The sequence below is a fragment of the Hypomesus nipponensis genome, chromosome 13 (assembly GCF_054491055.1).
Source record: "Hypomesus nipponensis isolate SF chromosome 13, ASM5449105v1, whole genome shotgun sequence".
Taxonomy (NCBI): Eukaryota; Metazoa; Chordata; class Actinopteri; order Osmeriformes; family Osmeridae; genus Hypomesus; species Hypomesus nipponensis.
Genome location: NC_140373.1, coordinates 8,864,771 through 8,880,000, shown reverse-complemented (window position 1 = coordinate 8,880,000; position 15,230 = coordinate 8,864,771). Strand labels below are relative to the sequence as shown.

Below are 15,230 nucleotides of genomic sequence, written 5' to 3'. Positions count from 1 at the left end.
GGGGCAAGCCATACAGCTATCTGAATCTCAAGGGGGGGGGCAGCCAACACAAAAGCCCCCCATCCCCACCCCACCTCAAAACACACTTCACCCACCCCCCCCAACACCGATCCTCCCACCACCACCATCACTCCCATTCCAAAACAATTCCCCTGTGTACCAGCCTGTCTGAGAGCAAGCTGCGATATGGAGGCTCCAACCAACCATCTAGAATTATATAACCTCATTGTGCACTTACTGACTCGGGGGAAGGTATTGTGAACACAACTCATTATGAAAATGATCATGCAATGCTGAAAAAACAGAGTTGTTTTATATATGATCAAATAACGGAATGGAAAATGTGGGGTATTATCCCTACCGAGTGAAACATTTCAACAGGAGTGGCACAGAGGAACAGCACTGAATATTAAGAATTGGCACTTTGCTCCCAGGACGCCCCAAACTGTTTTTATTCAAACCAAACCTGAACATGTTATGAAACGTGTCAATTGTGTAGAAAACATAGTTAACTAATTATAAAAGTAAAACATCAATGTAGCAGTGTTTTTTGTGCCAAACGTCCTACCAATTAATAGCAAGTTTGTTTTAATAACTGAGACAGATACTCGTTGGTGAATGTACCATTTCTATCTATCGGAGTCTTTGTCTAAAAGCATAACCATTGGATAATTGTGGGAGAGAAAATCTGAATATCAAATGTGTATTTGTGTCATTCTGTTAATTATATGACATTTCTCAGTAAAACAATTTAGTTCACTTTGAAATTTGCATGAAATAGCCTATACATGCGCCTGTATCTTAGAAGTTTCCTCGTTTATTCAAAACGGTGTACTAGGCGTCTGTGTCCTTTCACTGGTTTAAGGTTAAACATATTAAACTCAAAAACTACTAAAGTAAAATGCCTTATGAGTAGTTTATGCAAATCGCCATGGAGACCAACTGGTAAATGATGGCCGTTAGGATCTGCACATTGGCAAATTATAAGTTATGCAGTTTCACCGCTGACATATTTTCTCTATATGTATACTCTCACAAGAACGCTCAAAGAATTGTCCCAACATGATTTCATGCTGCAAAACACTCTTTATCAAACTCTCTTTCACACACACACGCGCGCGCGCGCGCGCGCACTAACGCACACTTCCCACTCATCTTTTGAGGAGGATACCATAGCTACTTGTTAAGTCTAATGCATGCACTGTCAACCCATTCGCGCCCCGTCACGTCCTCACTCAATATAGAAACCGGATTTTCTAGTATTATGCGCACCTCTATTAGCGCGAGCTTCTCGCCACCCCCACCTACCGACCCTCGGTCCCAAAGCCGGACAAACGAATGAACAGGGCAAACTCGTTCACCTCAATCTAGCACCAAAAAGGCTCGTTTGCCAGGCACAAACAACCAAACCATGCTGAATTCACATACGTAAGATATAAACAGACATGTCGGTTACTCAAATCCCCTAAAATAGCCTGCTCTCTAAATGGGGGGATTTAAACAAGCATATATTACAATACACGAGTCTGCTGAAAAAAGGCGTTCTAGATTAAATAACTATTTTCAGGTTAGAAGAAAGTGGGGGTTCAGAGCTATTCAGGATTCTAAAATGGTTCTGTCTAAAACCTAATTTTTAAACGGTTACTCTATAGGTAGATAGCCATATACTCGGTCTAAATATAAATCAGAGATTACAATAGGACTACCACAACCTTGTAGGAATTAATAATTACTAAATAAATAAATAAAACGCGGTGTCATAACGCCTATCAAATCACGTATAATATTTAAAATCAATAATTGCTGTGAAATTTCTGGAGTATTTCCACATAATCCTTAAAAAGTAGTCTAATCATTGTATTCTTATTTAAAAATATTTTGAGGGGTTAATGGCTTAGTAACGATTCATTTTGAAATATCAACAAACTATAGTTTATATAGTTTGTTGCATTATATATACTGTTGAGCACAGATGCGCAAAAATCATGGTCGAAACTGGGTCAACATTATAATAAACTATTTTGGTGCCTAAACTATATTAATTAATTTCGACATTTAACTATAACTATATAAAATGTTAACTGAACTGGGATATAAAATAATGAGAGATCCTTTTAACGTTAATTTCCAAAAATGGCCACCATAGTCTGACTAATTTCCTTTTCTAATAAATTCTCATTCTTCCAAAAGAACATAAGGGTTAAATTAGCAACATGAGACTTGGCTGTCCGTGCTTCAAGCGGGATCAAAGTACAGATAACGTCTTATAAAATGTATCTCCAGTCTCAAAGCAAATGCATAGTCTATTTAAACCAACCTGAATGTGGGCCCATAGAGATGTGAGATGAGTAGTATTTTCCGGGCTGGAAGTGAGCGGGGTGCTGCACGGAGCCATGGCCGCTAGGAGCCATCCGAGATGCGGTGCTGTGAACCAAGGCGCTCCGCTCAGTCAGGAGGTGGTGTGGATGGGCATATTCCCGGCTGTCCATCCTGGCGAGAACTGGTAAATCCCAAACCCAGAGGCACCGAACGTTGTCCAGATGCAATAATCCCCTTTATGAACTTCGGATTCGTCTTATATTTAGTGGTGTTTTAGCTTGCCCGGGCAAAATGTAGGTCCCGGTCATGTTCTGTAAGTAGAAAAGTCACACAAGACACGTCAATACACAGACGACAAAGAGACCAAAACTCTGCAACAACTTAATGCGGATAACGCTTTCACATCCTGCTTATGTTGCCAACCGCCTTTTCTGTATTTGACAAACGCATCTTTCAAGCGGTGAGCTATCTAAATACAAGAACATGGACCCAAACAACAAAACAATTAACCGTAAACAGCTCACCGTTAACTAGGCTACTGTTTAACCGTGACTAACCCGTCTCCAACCCATGGCTACATGACGGACACGGGCCGGGCACAACAAAACAGCACTGCTCTTCTAGGTTGTTGTTTCAAACAAGTATGAGTAAGATAATTAGTCGAAGTCCAGGGATCTGTTTTAAACAAAACAGGCGAGGTGTGTTTTGTCGCGACTTCTGTGAAACAAGGGGAGTGAGATAACAAAACTGAAGTAATTCTTTTATCTGTAAATCAACATTCTAACTACCACAATTCCAAAGTCTCTTTTGCTTCCAAACATCAAAACGTTTCCCTACAGCCACACAAACCACAAAGGGTCATGAATTAAATATAGTGCACTGAAACACCACTACGAAGTTAATACATATAGACTGAACTATGAAGCCTATACGTTTGGAAATGTTGCAGCAATTTACTTAAATTTAGTATGCTTGTAAAGTTGCAATTGGGTCATTTTCACCTGAAGCTCAAGGCTGGAAAGTCATATTTCGTTTACTGATGGGTGGGTTGTATGGCTGTATAAAGAGCATTGAAAGCGCTTGTTTATGGCAAAATGTAATTCAATAGTCCAGTCAGCAGTGCCTCTCAGCCCTACACAATGACTATCACTTATGCATGTATGGGTGCAAACGCAGGACACGTATAATAAGACACACAAACTATATTACCCCTACCGCCAACATGAGAGACATGAGCAGTAAATACAGAAATACAAAATCACCCTCCCTACACCATGGCCTCCCAGCCCCTGCCATTTACTTCAAGGACTCCCTGTGACGCCTAAATATGGATAGGTGGGCCTGTGTTCACACAACACACCTCAATAGGCAATTTATTAGGCCCTTCAATGGCCAGTCCATCCCCCTCCCAGAGTATACTGATAGCTGCGGGACCTGCTATCGCGGAAATCTCAGATAATGGAACAAAGAACATATCAAACACTGGACCCAACCAAGTTTTATCCTGCGCTGTTTCAAGGAGGAAAATGCCGACTGGCTGACAACGAACATACTTTCTTACTTTCTTTCTTTTTCAGGACTCAAACTTTAAGGGTTGTAGATATGCTTTCAGTGTGAACTGGCCCTCACTGCGACAGATTGAGGCTTTTACGTAGGCTACATCAACTTTGACAAGCTTCGTGTGTGTGTGTGTGTGTGTGTGTGTGTGTGTGTGTGTGTGTGTGTGTGTGTGTGTGTGTGTGTGTGTGTGTGTGTGTGTGTGTGTGTGTGTGTGTGTGTGTGCGTCTGTCAGATTTTAACACGTATATCCAAATTCTCATGCATAAAGAGGTAGGTTTAACATGTAGGCCATTGCCTGTATAGCATTCAGAAGGCTGTAAACATTAGCCTAACGTCAAACGGTTGGGCAGTTTGTTGTTTATTATAGTTTCGTGAAAAAATAATTAAATCCAGAATGCAGTTAATTTAAAGCCTGTACTTTGGCCCACAGCAACTTGGGTTAGGGTTTTGACGATGAAAAAGTATTTGCCATTGCCAGACAACGACGAGTGTTCAGTCTCTTCTGAGTGGCACAAACGAAGAAGCATTTTGTGTTGGATCCAATCTATCCTTTGGTCTGCCTGTCGCCGTTACATTTTTACATTTTCTGTTCTAAACACACGTCCATTGTGTTTACATTCCAAATCAACACAAGGCCACTCAAGCAATTTTAACAAGCATCGTCAAAATCCCCACATATAACACTGGACTGGAACCCATGAATCAGATAAAAAGCGTTTATTAAAATCTGACTTTTAAACTGAGCATTTAAACACTGTATAGACTAAACGTAGGTTTTAGGAGGCTTGGAGACTTCCTTCCATTCCACTGTGACAGAATACCCCACCCCCTGCCTCCCACCACCTTTACTGCCCAAAAGGGTCAAGCTTTAAGTTAGACAAAATCTCCTTAAAAATTCCAGCCGAATGACAATACATGGCATACAAGCAAATCGTCGACAATCACGAATTTTGTCTTCCGTGCCCTAATGTAAATGTTTAGTTTAGGCTACTATAAAGCTAAAACAGTCGTGCCTAAGACGAAACTCTTCCAAACGCATATACGTAGAGTCCCATGCCAGGAAATAATCTTGGTCATGTTCTCTCATAAGACATATCCTAGGACGGTGAGCCTACTCATTGCAATTCACAATTTGTTGTAAAGTTAAGTCACAAGCCATAAGTAGGAAACTAAATCAAGATATTCAGAGGCCGAGTAAGCGGACCAGACACTCGAGTCAGAGAGAAAGAGCAGCCGGTGGAGCGCACAGAGGTCTGCCAGTCTGGGTCGTGGGGGAGAGAACCCTGCTGCTTGCAATCAACCGAAAAACCGACATCAAAATTACGAATAAATAACTAAAACACTATCCTCTATCTCAGAGGTCTATGCAATACAAACATCTTAACACGCACATACGTGTCATTTTAGAATAGCATGTAACACGGCAACCTCATTCCGTTTAAAACAAAGAAATGTAATTCCTATAAAGAGGCCTAATTGCATCTAAAACCCAATTTTGTCAAGAGGCAAGTAGACTGGTGTATGGTAATATCGGCCAAAATTTTTATGTTTATCAGAACAATAGGTTACTGTACCTTGGCCTTATCTACACACGCCTTTAGGTTGTCAGCAAAAGTGTAAATAGCCTGACATTCATGCAAATAGCATATTACAATAGCTACATTTTGTATTTTATGTAATAATATACGTATAAAATTAGGATGCACTGCAACAAGGTAACAACAATAGTATCTTCCAGTAATTGTAGCCTAATATTATTTTGCGTTGGTAGTATGTGGCAAAAATGCTCTTTCTAACCTATAATACATCAGTTTACCAATGCAATATTTATGAAAGATTGTTAATTGATTTGTTGTCTTACGTTAATAATTGCCCTTCTCTAGGCAAACTACGTTTTCTACTAGAAAGACACAGTTAAATGCAATACTTTAATATGTACAGTTTATTAACACACATTCAAACAGAATAAATCAATTACTTACTAGTAAGTTATAGGCCTATTCCTTGCATAAAAATCAATAAATGAAAATAGTGCAAAAATATACAAAGGTAAAAAGCAGAGTTTAAAAAACATGTGGCAATGGTTAGATCCTGTAGCCTGCAGACTGTAGTGTGCTGTTGAGCTATGGAGACGCATCGTAGAAGTTCGGGGTACTAGTGAATCGAGCCGCGCACATCCACACAGAAAGTCTCCCCCCCGTATCCGCTAGTGCCACTCAACGGTACGGGAAGGAGGGACAGCGGGGAACGCGCTTGCCCATTGGTTTGGTAACTACAATGTAAAGCGTGCATGGAGGTCTTAGAACGCGTGTCCGTGAGGCGCGCCCCACGATTAACAGAGACTGGGATTGGCTGCTACTCTGAACCAATGGCGCAACAGCTGGAATCGCAAAACAAAACGGCGGGCGTTTGATTCCATCCCTCCTCTGCTCACAGCAGCGTGCCCCGCACGCAGACAGAGGCAGGCAGCTCGGCTCAGCTCGGCTCCTAAACAGACAAGCAGGCAGTTTGACCACTACAGAATAAACAAAACAACATCTTGTGATGTCACCTCAATCCAATCCAATCAAATATTTAGACTAAGCTAATTGTATTTTTCTTTCAAGTATTTGTTAGGTTGTGGTGCATTATATGTGTTCTACAGTGTATGTCTAAATAGCTGACACATTATTTTTCACTGGATGCCATTATTTGTCAGGTCCACCTGTAGTCAAGAGCCGACAACATATCTTGTCGATGACGAACATAAATGCAGCTGGGTTATATGAACAGCACTGTAAACTTCATCATACACACAGCATCGAGTTTAAATTGAGTTGAACCATCCACTCCTACTGGTCTACCATTAGACCAAGGAAACATGACGTATCATACATCTAGCTTACTACATATAATTATGCTAAGTTTGGAGACAGTTGGAGGACTGAGACCTGATTTGAAATTGGGTAAATAACTTTAGCATCGTTTCCTTTATGTTTAGGCTGCTCTTATCTTCCTCACTCTCTCTCTTACACACAGACATTACACACACACAGATTGAAGAAATCAAATCATGGTAATTTGATAGCATTGCTTTTCTTGGGGTAGTCTTTCGCATGCACTAATTTAGTCAATTAAACAGAATGGCTTTGAGTTGTGTGTGTGTGTGTCCGTCCATGTATGCGAGCTTTGGTCAGTTGTCGGTATAGCCTATAGGAAAGGGTTAAAACTATGGGCCTCGGCTGTATAAAGTGTCTGATTGGTTGGCATGTTGCCAGAGTGCTGTCAATCACAGAGTGTAAACAAGGCTCTGATTGGCTGCTGGCCAGTCCGCACTGGGCTGCCTGAAAAAAGCAATTACTGGCCCTGCGGTTTCAAGGCGGCCCTGGGTTGAACGATGAAAGGAGATAAGGAGGGGCTGTTTCAAGGCGCCCCCACGGCGAACCTCGTTGGCCCCAGAGCAAAAGGAGAGTCAAGAGTGACTAAATCAAAGAGAATACGTTAAAAAGGGGGAAATTACACGTTGTATTAAATGTAGAAGCTAGATTTGAGGATTACTGCGATGCAATAAAACTTTGAATCTGGAAAAAACAGGAGAATACGACAACAAAAGCGGGGAACTGTTTGAGGGGCATATTCTACCAACGACACACACATGCACACACACAAACTTTTCATTCACAAATGGAAGACGGAGACATACTGAACTATTTAATAATAGGTTACAGGGTCGGATTTTGGTCTTTCCATAGTCTTCTGTCAGGTTGTGATTGCCAGCTATTCAATAATAATGGTTAAGTAAGTGAACATTTCCGTTTTGACGCAGTAAGTAGGCTATGTTACTATCACAAATTGGATTATTACCGTAACAGTTCGTGACTGTACCTCATTTGGTGTCGGTAGGCTATTATAATTTGCAAAAGACAAAAATAGCTATAAACGCTAATGAAAAAAGAATACAAACAAATCAGGGTAATCAGCCCACTATACCAATGATGATAATAAATGATCATAATTGTTATTATTATAACAATAAAACTTATAGTGCACGTGGACAGGCTACTTTTCAAATTTACTGTGCCAATACCCCCAATAGTAGGGCTACAATAGCCCATAGAATACCATGTGAAACGTTAAGACTGTCCAGATCAGACATAACCGTCACACGGTTATCATCGAATGTCAAACCTAAAAGGGATTTGACTATGCAGAAACAAACAATGTCTATCACCGGACAATTCTCAAAACTATGTTCAAAATTAACTGTCTGGTGACGGATTGTCAATAATGGCTTTAATGCATGTTTTTCTTCAAATTAAAAAAATAAAAGGAAATGTATAAACCTTTAAACGGACAGACTATCATACGTGTGTAATTAGATAATCCCCTCTCATACCATTTACATAGCACCCTACATTCCTAGTGACCTCCCTACGGACGGCAGACACCACGTGTCACAGAGAGCGAGAGAAAGAGAGAGAGAGAAGAGAGAGAGAGAGAGAGAGAGAGAGAGAGAGAGAGAGAGAGAGAGAGAGAGAGAGAGAGAGAGAGAGACGCACACCTACATATAGGCGCAATTTCTTCTAAATATGCTATTGATATTCTGAGGACAGACTGCATTATTTCTGAAATTAGAAGATTTACTATTGAGATTTAAATATGATGCATGACGCTGAAGTATTGTCGTGAATGTATTATTGTCCACTATGATTAAACCAAATCAAGCATATAGACGTGCTGAATAGTGCATGAGTGAAATCAAAATACAAATGCCTATGTCCTGCAAGCTTATAACAAAATAGGTTTCAAATGGGTGTGAACAACCTGTTCCATAGATCGTTTATTAGAGATTTCATACATTTTGTTGAGGATTTTTTTCCCAAGGAAATAACCTTCGAACCTTGTTCCTTCATTCTATTCTCCTGCACAGTTGTCTTCAAAACTAATGACATCGGAGCAATAAAGAATTCTGTTCCACGCCTCACAAAAGGTTCCCCGCACTTAAAACAGAAATCTGCATTTAATTTATTTAGTGACAAGGAAAAGCCTTTTACTGCTTGATTTTTATTGGTTCTTTTTCACTTAAAAGGTGGGGGGTTGGGTGGGTGCTTGATGTGTTTAGAAAGCATAACATACACACATAGGGCCTACATGGGCACACATGCACACACTGAAACTCTTTCTCTTGCACACACACACACAAAAACAAACATGCACACAAACACACGCATACACACTCGTCTTTTCTGTCTTTAGTCCATGTGCAAGCGCAACCTATACCCTATACGGTGGGGGCGCGCGGATAATTAATGCGGATTGACTGATTGCTCTTGAAACAGACCGGTCCTGCGCGAGGGATTGTCCTCGAGCAATGAAGCGTTCCTGACTGACACTTTTCCCCTTCCCTCCCGTCTCCCTCCGTTCTCTCATATTTTCCTCTCACACCCAAACTACTAGAGCGGGGTGCTTTTTCACCAGGAAAAGGCCCACTTCCCCAAAATACTGACTGGAGTTTTCATTTCCGTTAGAGAGAGGAGCGTCTTTCTGTTTAACCTACACTTTTTACCATGACCAGCTGACTGCACACTACAGCACAGTATACACTCGCACCGTTCCCCCCGCGGTCGAGGCAGTTTCTAGGCTACCAAGAAAGAAGCGTGCTCTGGCGTGTGCGCACGTGTCCGGGTACGGGCTGGAATTCTAAATACATATGGGGTGTCACATTCTAGGGTGAGTTGGTGTAATAGCTAATAGCTGAATAAACTTCGGACTGTGTCTTTAGAACACGTCCACAGCGCAGCCTGCATAAACTGAAGGGAACCTGGTGACAGAGTGAGCTAAATGAGGTCCAAAAAGAGCGCCGTCTCCACGGGAGGCTGCCGCATAGCGGGCAACAATTCTATTCTCAGGAAAATATCCTTGATATCCCGTAATGATGACGAATTCCAAACAGGGGGCTTTCACTGGGGAAACGCCCTGTCAAGCCTAAAGGGTTACTCTGAGAGATAGGCTGAGGCTAATAGAAATGACAGACTAAAATATCCATAAATATCAGTGCTAGTATCTGGGAACATTAGCCTATACCTTTTATTGCATATTACCCTTGTGAATATTAATTGATTATGAATTGAGAAAGCTGAAAGTGACATAGTAGACTTTATAGGGCAGCTTCCTAAACCGAGTCTCTGAACTGTTTATGGGGACAACTGAAAGATGGCCTAAGAAAAACAGTGGATGGAAAACATGATGACCTTTTCTTCTCAGTGTGGCCATCAGATGTTGCTATTTTTGTTCATCATGATAGATACTTCACAACGGGCCAGCAGAGAGATGCTCTTCTCAAACAACAGACCCTGGTGCCTTTCGGCTCATGGTATAGTGGCGGTTCTGAATATACCACTCAATGGTGAAAGGAGAGATTCATATGAATCAAATACTACCGTACATTGCCTTTTACATTAGGCACACATGTAGACCTATGTTTCCTGTTGTCTGCAAATTAAAATGTACAGCTGCCAGCTTTTTAAACGCCTTGTCAATTATACGGAACATACTGTAGGCTATTAGGCCTATAGGTGCATATGCTTTAAATATTGTCAAATAATCAGTCAAATAACCAGGCCCACTGTCTACTGACATTTGTACGTCCGTCGTGAAGTTTGTCAGACTCCGAGTTAAGTCCCATAATGGGTACACAGAAAAACGCCATGCAGACCATAATTAAAACAACAACTTAAGATATAGACACAATGATAGCATTAACTGAAGCTATATGCTTCCGTGTGGCTGCCCTCTTATTTCTGAAGGCCTAGGTACAAGACCTTTATGTCAACTGGTGTTCTTGTGAACACCGTGAAGATTCAAAGCAAAAAGCCGTTTTTATAATGAGTCTAGAGTCAGATTTACTGGCATCCCTCGGCCTGGAGAAGAGAGTTGGCGCTCACGTCTCGACTAGTCTGGAAAGAGAACGAGGGTGAGAAAGCCTTAGTTTGCGTCATGTAGACTGAGTGAAATCATGACACACTGGACTTCTTCACAAACACTCATAGTTTCTACAGCGTGATTGCGTTGAGGCCACTAGATGAGCGTTTATCGATAACAGGGATGAAGGTGAAAGTTGACTACATGGCAAAACCATTTGCCAACCATATTGGAGTTTGAAAGATTTTACGTTTTTTTATTTTCAAAACCATGAAAAGGCTGCGTCCAGACTTGTCTTTTTGTCCTCAGAAAGGCTGTCTCCAGACAGTCCAGATTATCGATAGAAGACCTGTCTCCCATTAGGCGTGTAGGTTCTACCTCCAATAAAAAAGCACATGCCTTCATCATTATGAACTGTTTTATTGGAAGGGCTAAACGTCAAACTAGCTAAATAAAAGACAATAACAGCCTGAACGGTGCAGCGTTTTAGCTTGGCGATAAAAGTCAATGGGTATAAGTTAGAAGAGAACAGTATGCGTTGGTGTAGGAATCACAGGGTCGCCGTGGACGTTCTGATTGCTAAACATGAACGCATATAATTTATAGCTTTCATGCCTCACTCAGATTTTAAAATTAAAATAATTCCGAGATCATAACTTCGACCTTAGACAGGCTATCTAAATTATTAGTGCCTTTATTGTAGTTTGTTTGCAGGCAACTTCATGTCATGGTGCACAACGGTGCAGTTGACAAAATGAACGGAAATAATCTTTACGAATTAACAAATTAGTTTTCACTATTGATATGCATATAGGCCAATCTACTTTTTCAAGTAAATTCCAGAAGGCCTAAGTAGTAAACAACCTTTGTATGTGGAGTACTAAAGGACCTAATTAAAAAAAGAGAACATACAATTTTTTGCAATCTCATGTGATAGAATCTCTCACAGTGTAGGCTACACAATGGAAAACCAAATATTGGCTGATTTTAAAACTCGCCAACGTTCAAAGCGTACGCCTTATGTGTGTGTGAGAGAAAGAAAGACTGTGTGTGTGCATGTGTGCAGTGCATGTGTGCGTGCATGTTTATGTGCATACGCGCGCGCGTGTGTGTGTGTGATGAGGGGATCAGTGAGGTGTTCCTTTCGCACATGACGCACTGTTAACAATCAGATACGCATCAACTTATCGCATTACCATTAGCATATAAAACACTTCTAAGTGCCCAATTGTGCGAAGAAGGCACCAAAATGTCTTTACATAGTTGGATGGTCAAACGTTAAGCAGGATCTAAAGACTATACAAGGCTCTTCCTGTGTGTGTGCGGTAGCGAGTCTGTGTGCGTTTCCGTGTGTGTGCTGCCACGCAAACTGGCATGACCCTCTGACCATGTAGCCTTGAAACATCCTCATGCCATGGAAGAATTGTTTCGGATCTGAGCTGGCCTTTAGTCACGAGTATTTTGGTGCCTTCAGGAGTATCCATGCAGTGCTCATATTGATCCAGGTCGCCAAGTCTGTCCGAAAATGTAGCTTAGTTAGCTAAACCTATCAAATCAGACAAGTCTGCAATTATTATAGGCTACCCTACTTGTTTGACTTCACAAAGGAGGCAATTGCAATACAAATTAATTGCTACGTCTTATTTTAGCCTACCCCACACGTTAACACTGTCGTTGAAAGTGATAGGGACACAATATACTCACTTCAAAGTGGTCTTAAATTCACGTTCCAAGTGTGCAAAACAAATAACTATAGCCTAACAGGTTAGTACAAATAGGCCGCTTCAGCTATGCACTCATTCACTTAAGGTTATTGGTAAATCAATCGACAGATTTTAAAATGGTTTAAAATGGTTCTTGCAGCATAATATATGGCCTAAGAAGCATTAACTGTTTTATATTTCAGATGAATGTTACCGCTAAACACTACCAAATTGATAATGTGCATATTGTGAAATCCGGAAGAAATTGCTTAGAATCCCATTGGGTGTTTCAACATGAACCTAAAATGACATAGAATATAAAATAATAAACCGTGATAACAATAAACCCATATAGCATTACATAAAATGAAATAAACGTTCTTTAAAAATGCGTAGACTGTACGCCTATACGTTATAGCCCATCTGAAAACAACTCGAATGTTAAACCGATTGTCAGATATAATCAAATCTATTTTCATACAAACACTGCACTTCGATTTTATTCAGTAATCCAGTGTAAAATAGATAAATCAAGAGTTGGTGGAAAGCACCTACCTATAAAAACGACAGTCCGTCCGGTACAAAACTGACGGGATCGCTATTGATTTATACTGACCATGAAAGAAACCTGAAAATATAGGAAAACCCCTCAGTTTAACTTGTAAAAACGTGAAATTTACTGTAAAATTCCCGCACTATTACAAATGTAACTTCATGAATATGCATAAACTTCGATAGCAGTCCTCTTTGGCTATTGCCTATTCCAGAGCAAGTAGCCTACTAATAAGTAGCAATCTGCTCGAGCCTTACGTCGCGTTCTAAAAACATAGTACCCTGCGCCTGTGTGCGCGCGAGACGGAATCCGTCCGGATAGTCTCCTCGAGGCTGTATAATCGCAAATTTATGGCTGGATGACGCGTCCCCTCTCTCCCACAATGGAGCTCACACGCTGACATTAAACTGAAAATTGATGGAGAGACGAAAGAAACGCAATTCGCTCTCTCCCTCTCCTAGTCCAACTCTAGGTTTTCTTGCTTTTTCATGGGGAGGGGAAATGGACACATTAACCATGCACGTGAATGCCCACCGTCACTAACCAACACACCCATATAACCAACCTGTCCCTTGTTGGACATACTTGTTTTGTTAGCTTATCTGATTATATGCATGCACCATATACATAAAGGTAAATGGGTGAAGAAAAAGAGAGGTAGCCTAAGTGAACTGTCTACATCTTGTAAAAAAAAATTGGCAAGTTAACACGGAATCCCGTCGCAGCAGCACCCAGCATTTATCAAACTACTGGCAGCTGAACAACACTCATCTCGCCCTGCAACCTACCACATGCATTTCACGAGATTCAGAGGACATTGTTGTGCCCATGCAAAGATGACCCGAAGCCTCTCGTTCACACACACGATCTCAGTTATCAGGACCCTCTAACTGTTTATCACACGCGTAAAAGTCCATGGCGTTTATATTCGTCTGCTGCAAACCTTTGATCAAGTTTAAACGGTCCGGACGAGTCTGTTACTAAACGAGGGCATACGTTGTGCGCAATGAAAGGCTTGTTGGGTCGCAACAATTCTATGTAGAGAGAACCATGCTTCACCAAGCAAAGAAACGTCTGGAAACAAAAACAAAAAAGACACGAACACACTGTATACGCTTAACCGTTTACTGAAAAGTGATCGTTGCGTATAAGCAATCCCGTATGAGTCCAAACGTTTAAATACGATTGTTTTAAGATCTCGTTCAACAACTTCAGCCCTTAAAGCCGGCCGTTTTCTCCTGCTCCCCCTTTCCAGCCTCCAGCTGCCCCTTCAATAGGTCACCGCCTCAGGAGCTATGACGTCACGAGGTTAACCCATACAACACTGAATGAGAGGAGGCTCTCTGTCTTTCCATATATGTGAGTGAAAATGATAGATGTAGAGATAAACTGGGACAGAGATAGGATATTAATATCAAATTTGAACTTCTATGTAGGCTAAAGCTCATCTAAAACCCAGTGGATAGAACCTGACCTCACAACAGGTTACCATTACACATACCATTGTTCTATGCACAGCAACAATAGTATTACAGTATAAAAACAAACTTTAAAAAATGTGTCAAACTAATAACATAAAGCAAACCTGCCAATATCTCAGGAGGTGAGACTCCAGCCAGTCTGACACTGATAGCTTGCTTCTCTGTTGCCTGCCTGCCTGTCTGCTGTGTTTGGGATTCACAGCTGTGATAGGTTAAGACTCTTAACATTAGACATTAAACCTGTTTCTGTTTCTTATTAGCATTGGACTCCTCTCTGGTAAATGTAAAACACTTCAAGGTGCCACTGGACCTCAAGATGGCCGCCTTGACAGTAGGCCCCCACTTATGTAAAGCCCCACACAGTCATGTGATCTCTGCAGAATGGGGGTCAGATTCAACAGTCTCGCCAGGGTTTATAAAGATGATCAGACTCACAGGCCTGACGTGCTACACAACTTAACTCCTTCCACCCCTTAATGACAACCCTCCATCCATCAATACCTGCATCTCAGGATGAGCTGGGAGGTCAGAGGTCAACACTGATGCAATTAGCTCCTCCAAGAAATAACTTACTTTTCACTTTTATTATTTAGATTTTTTCTCTCATGACATCCCTTATTTTTCATTTTAAGTACTCTTTAAGTTTCACCCTGGGACAGTGGCATATAGCACAATCTAGTTAGATAGTGACAGACAACTAGGGCAATTCCAGAA

General features: G+C 41.1%; 1 protein-coding gene across 1 annotated transcript in view; it reads right to left on the bottom strand.

The window, feature by feature from the left end:
- bahcc1b (BAH domain and coiled-coil containing 1b) overlaps positions 1 to 13,475 on the bottom strand; it is a 51,618-nt gene extending 38,143 nt beyond the window's left edge. The window contains 4 exon segments of the mRNA XM_084670103.1: positions 2,318 to 2,630; positions 5,862 to 6,366; positions 13,038 to 13,110; positions 13,293 to 13,475. Of these exon segments, the coding sequence (XP_084526229.1) occupies positions 2,318 to 2,489 (172 nt within the window). The 5' untranslated portion in view covers positions 2,490 to 2,630; positions 5,862 to 6,366; positions 13,038 to 13,110; positions 13,293 to 13,475.
- Between the last annotated feature and the right edge of the window lie 1,755 nt (positions 13,476 to 15,230).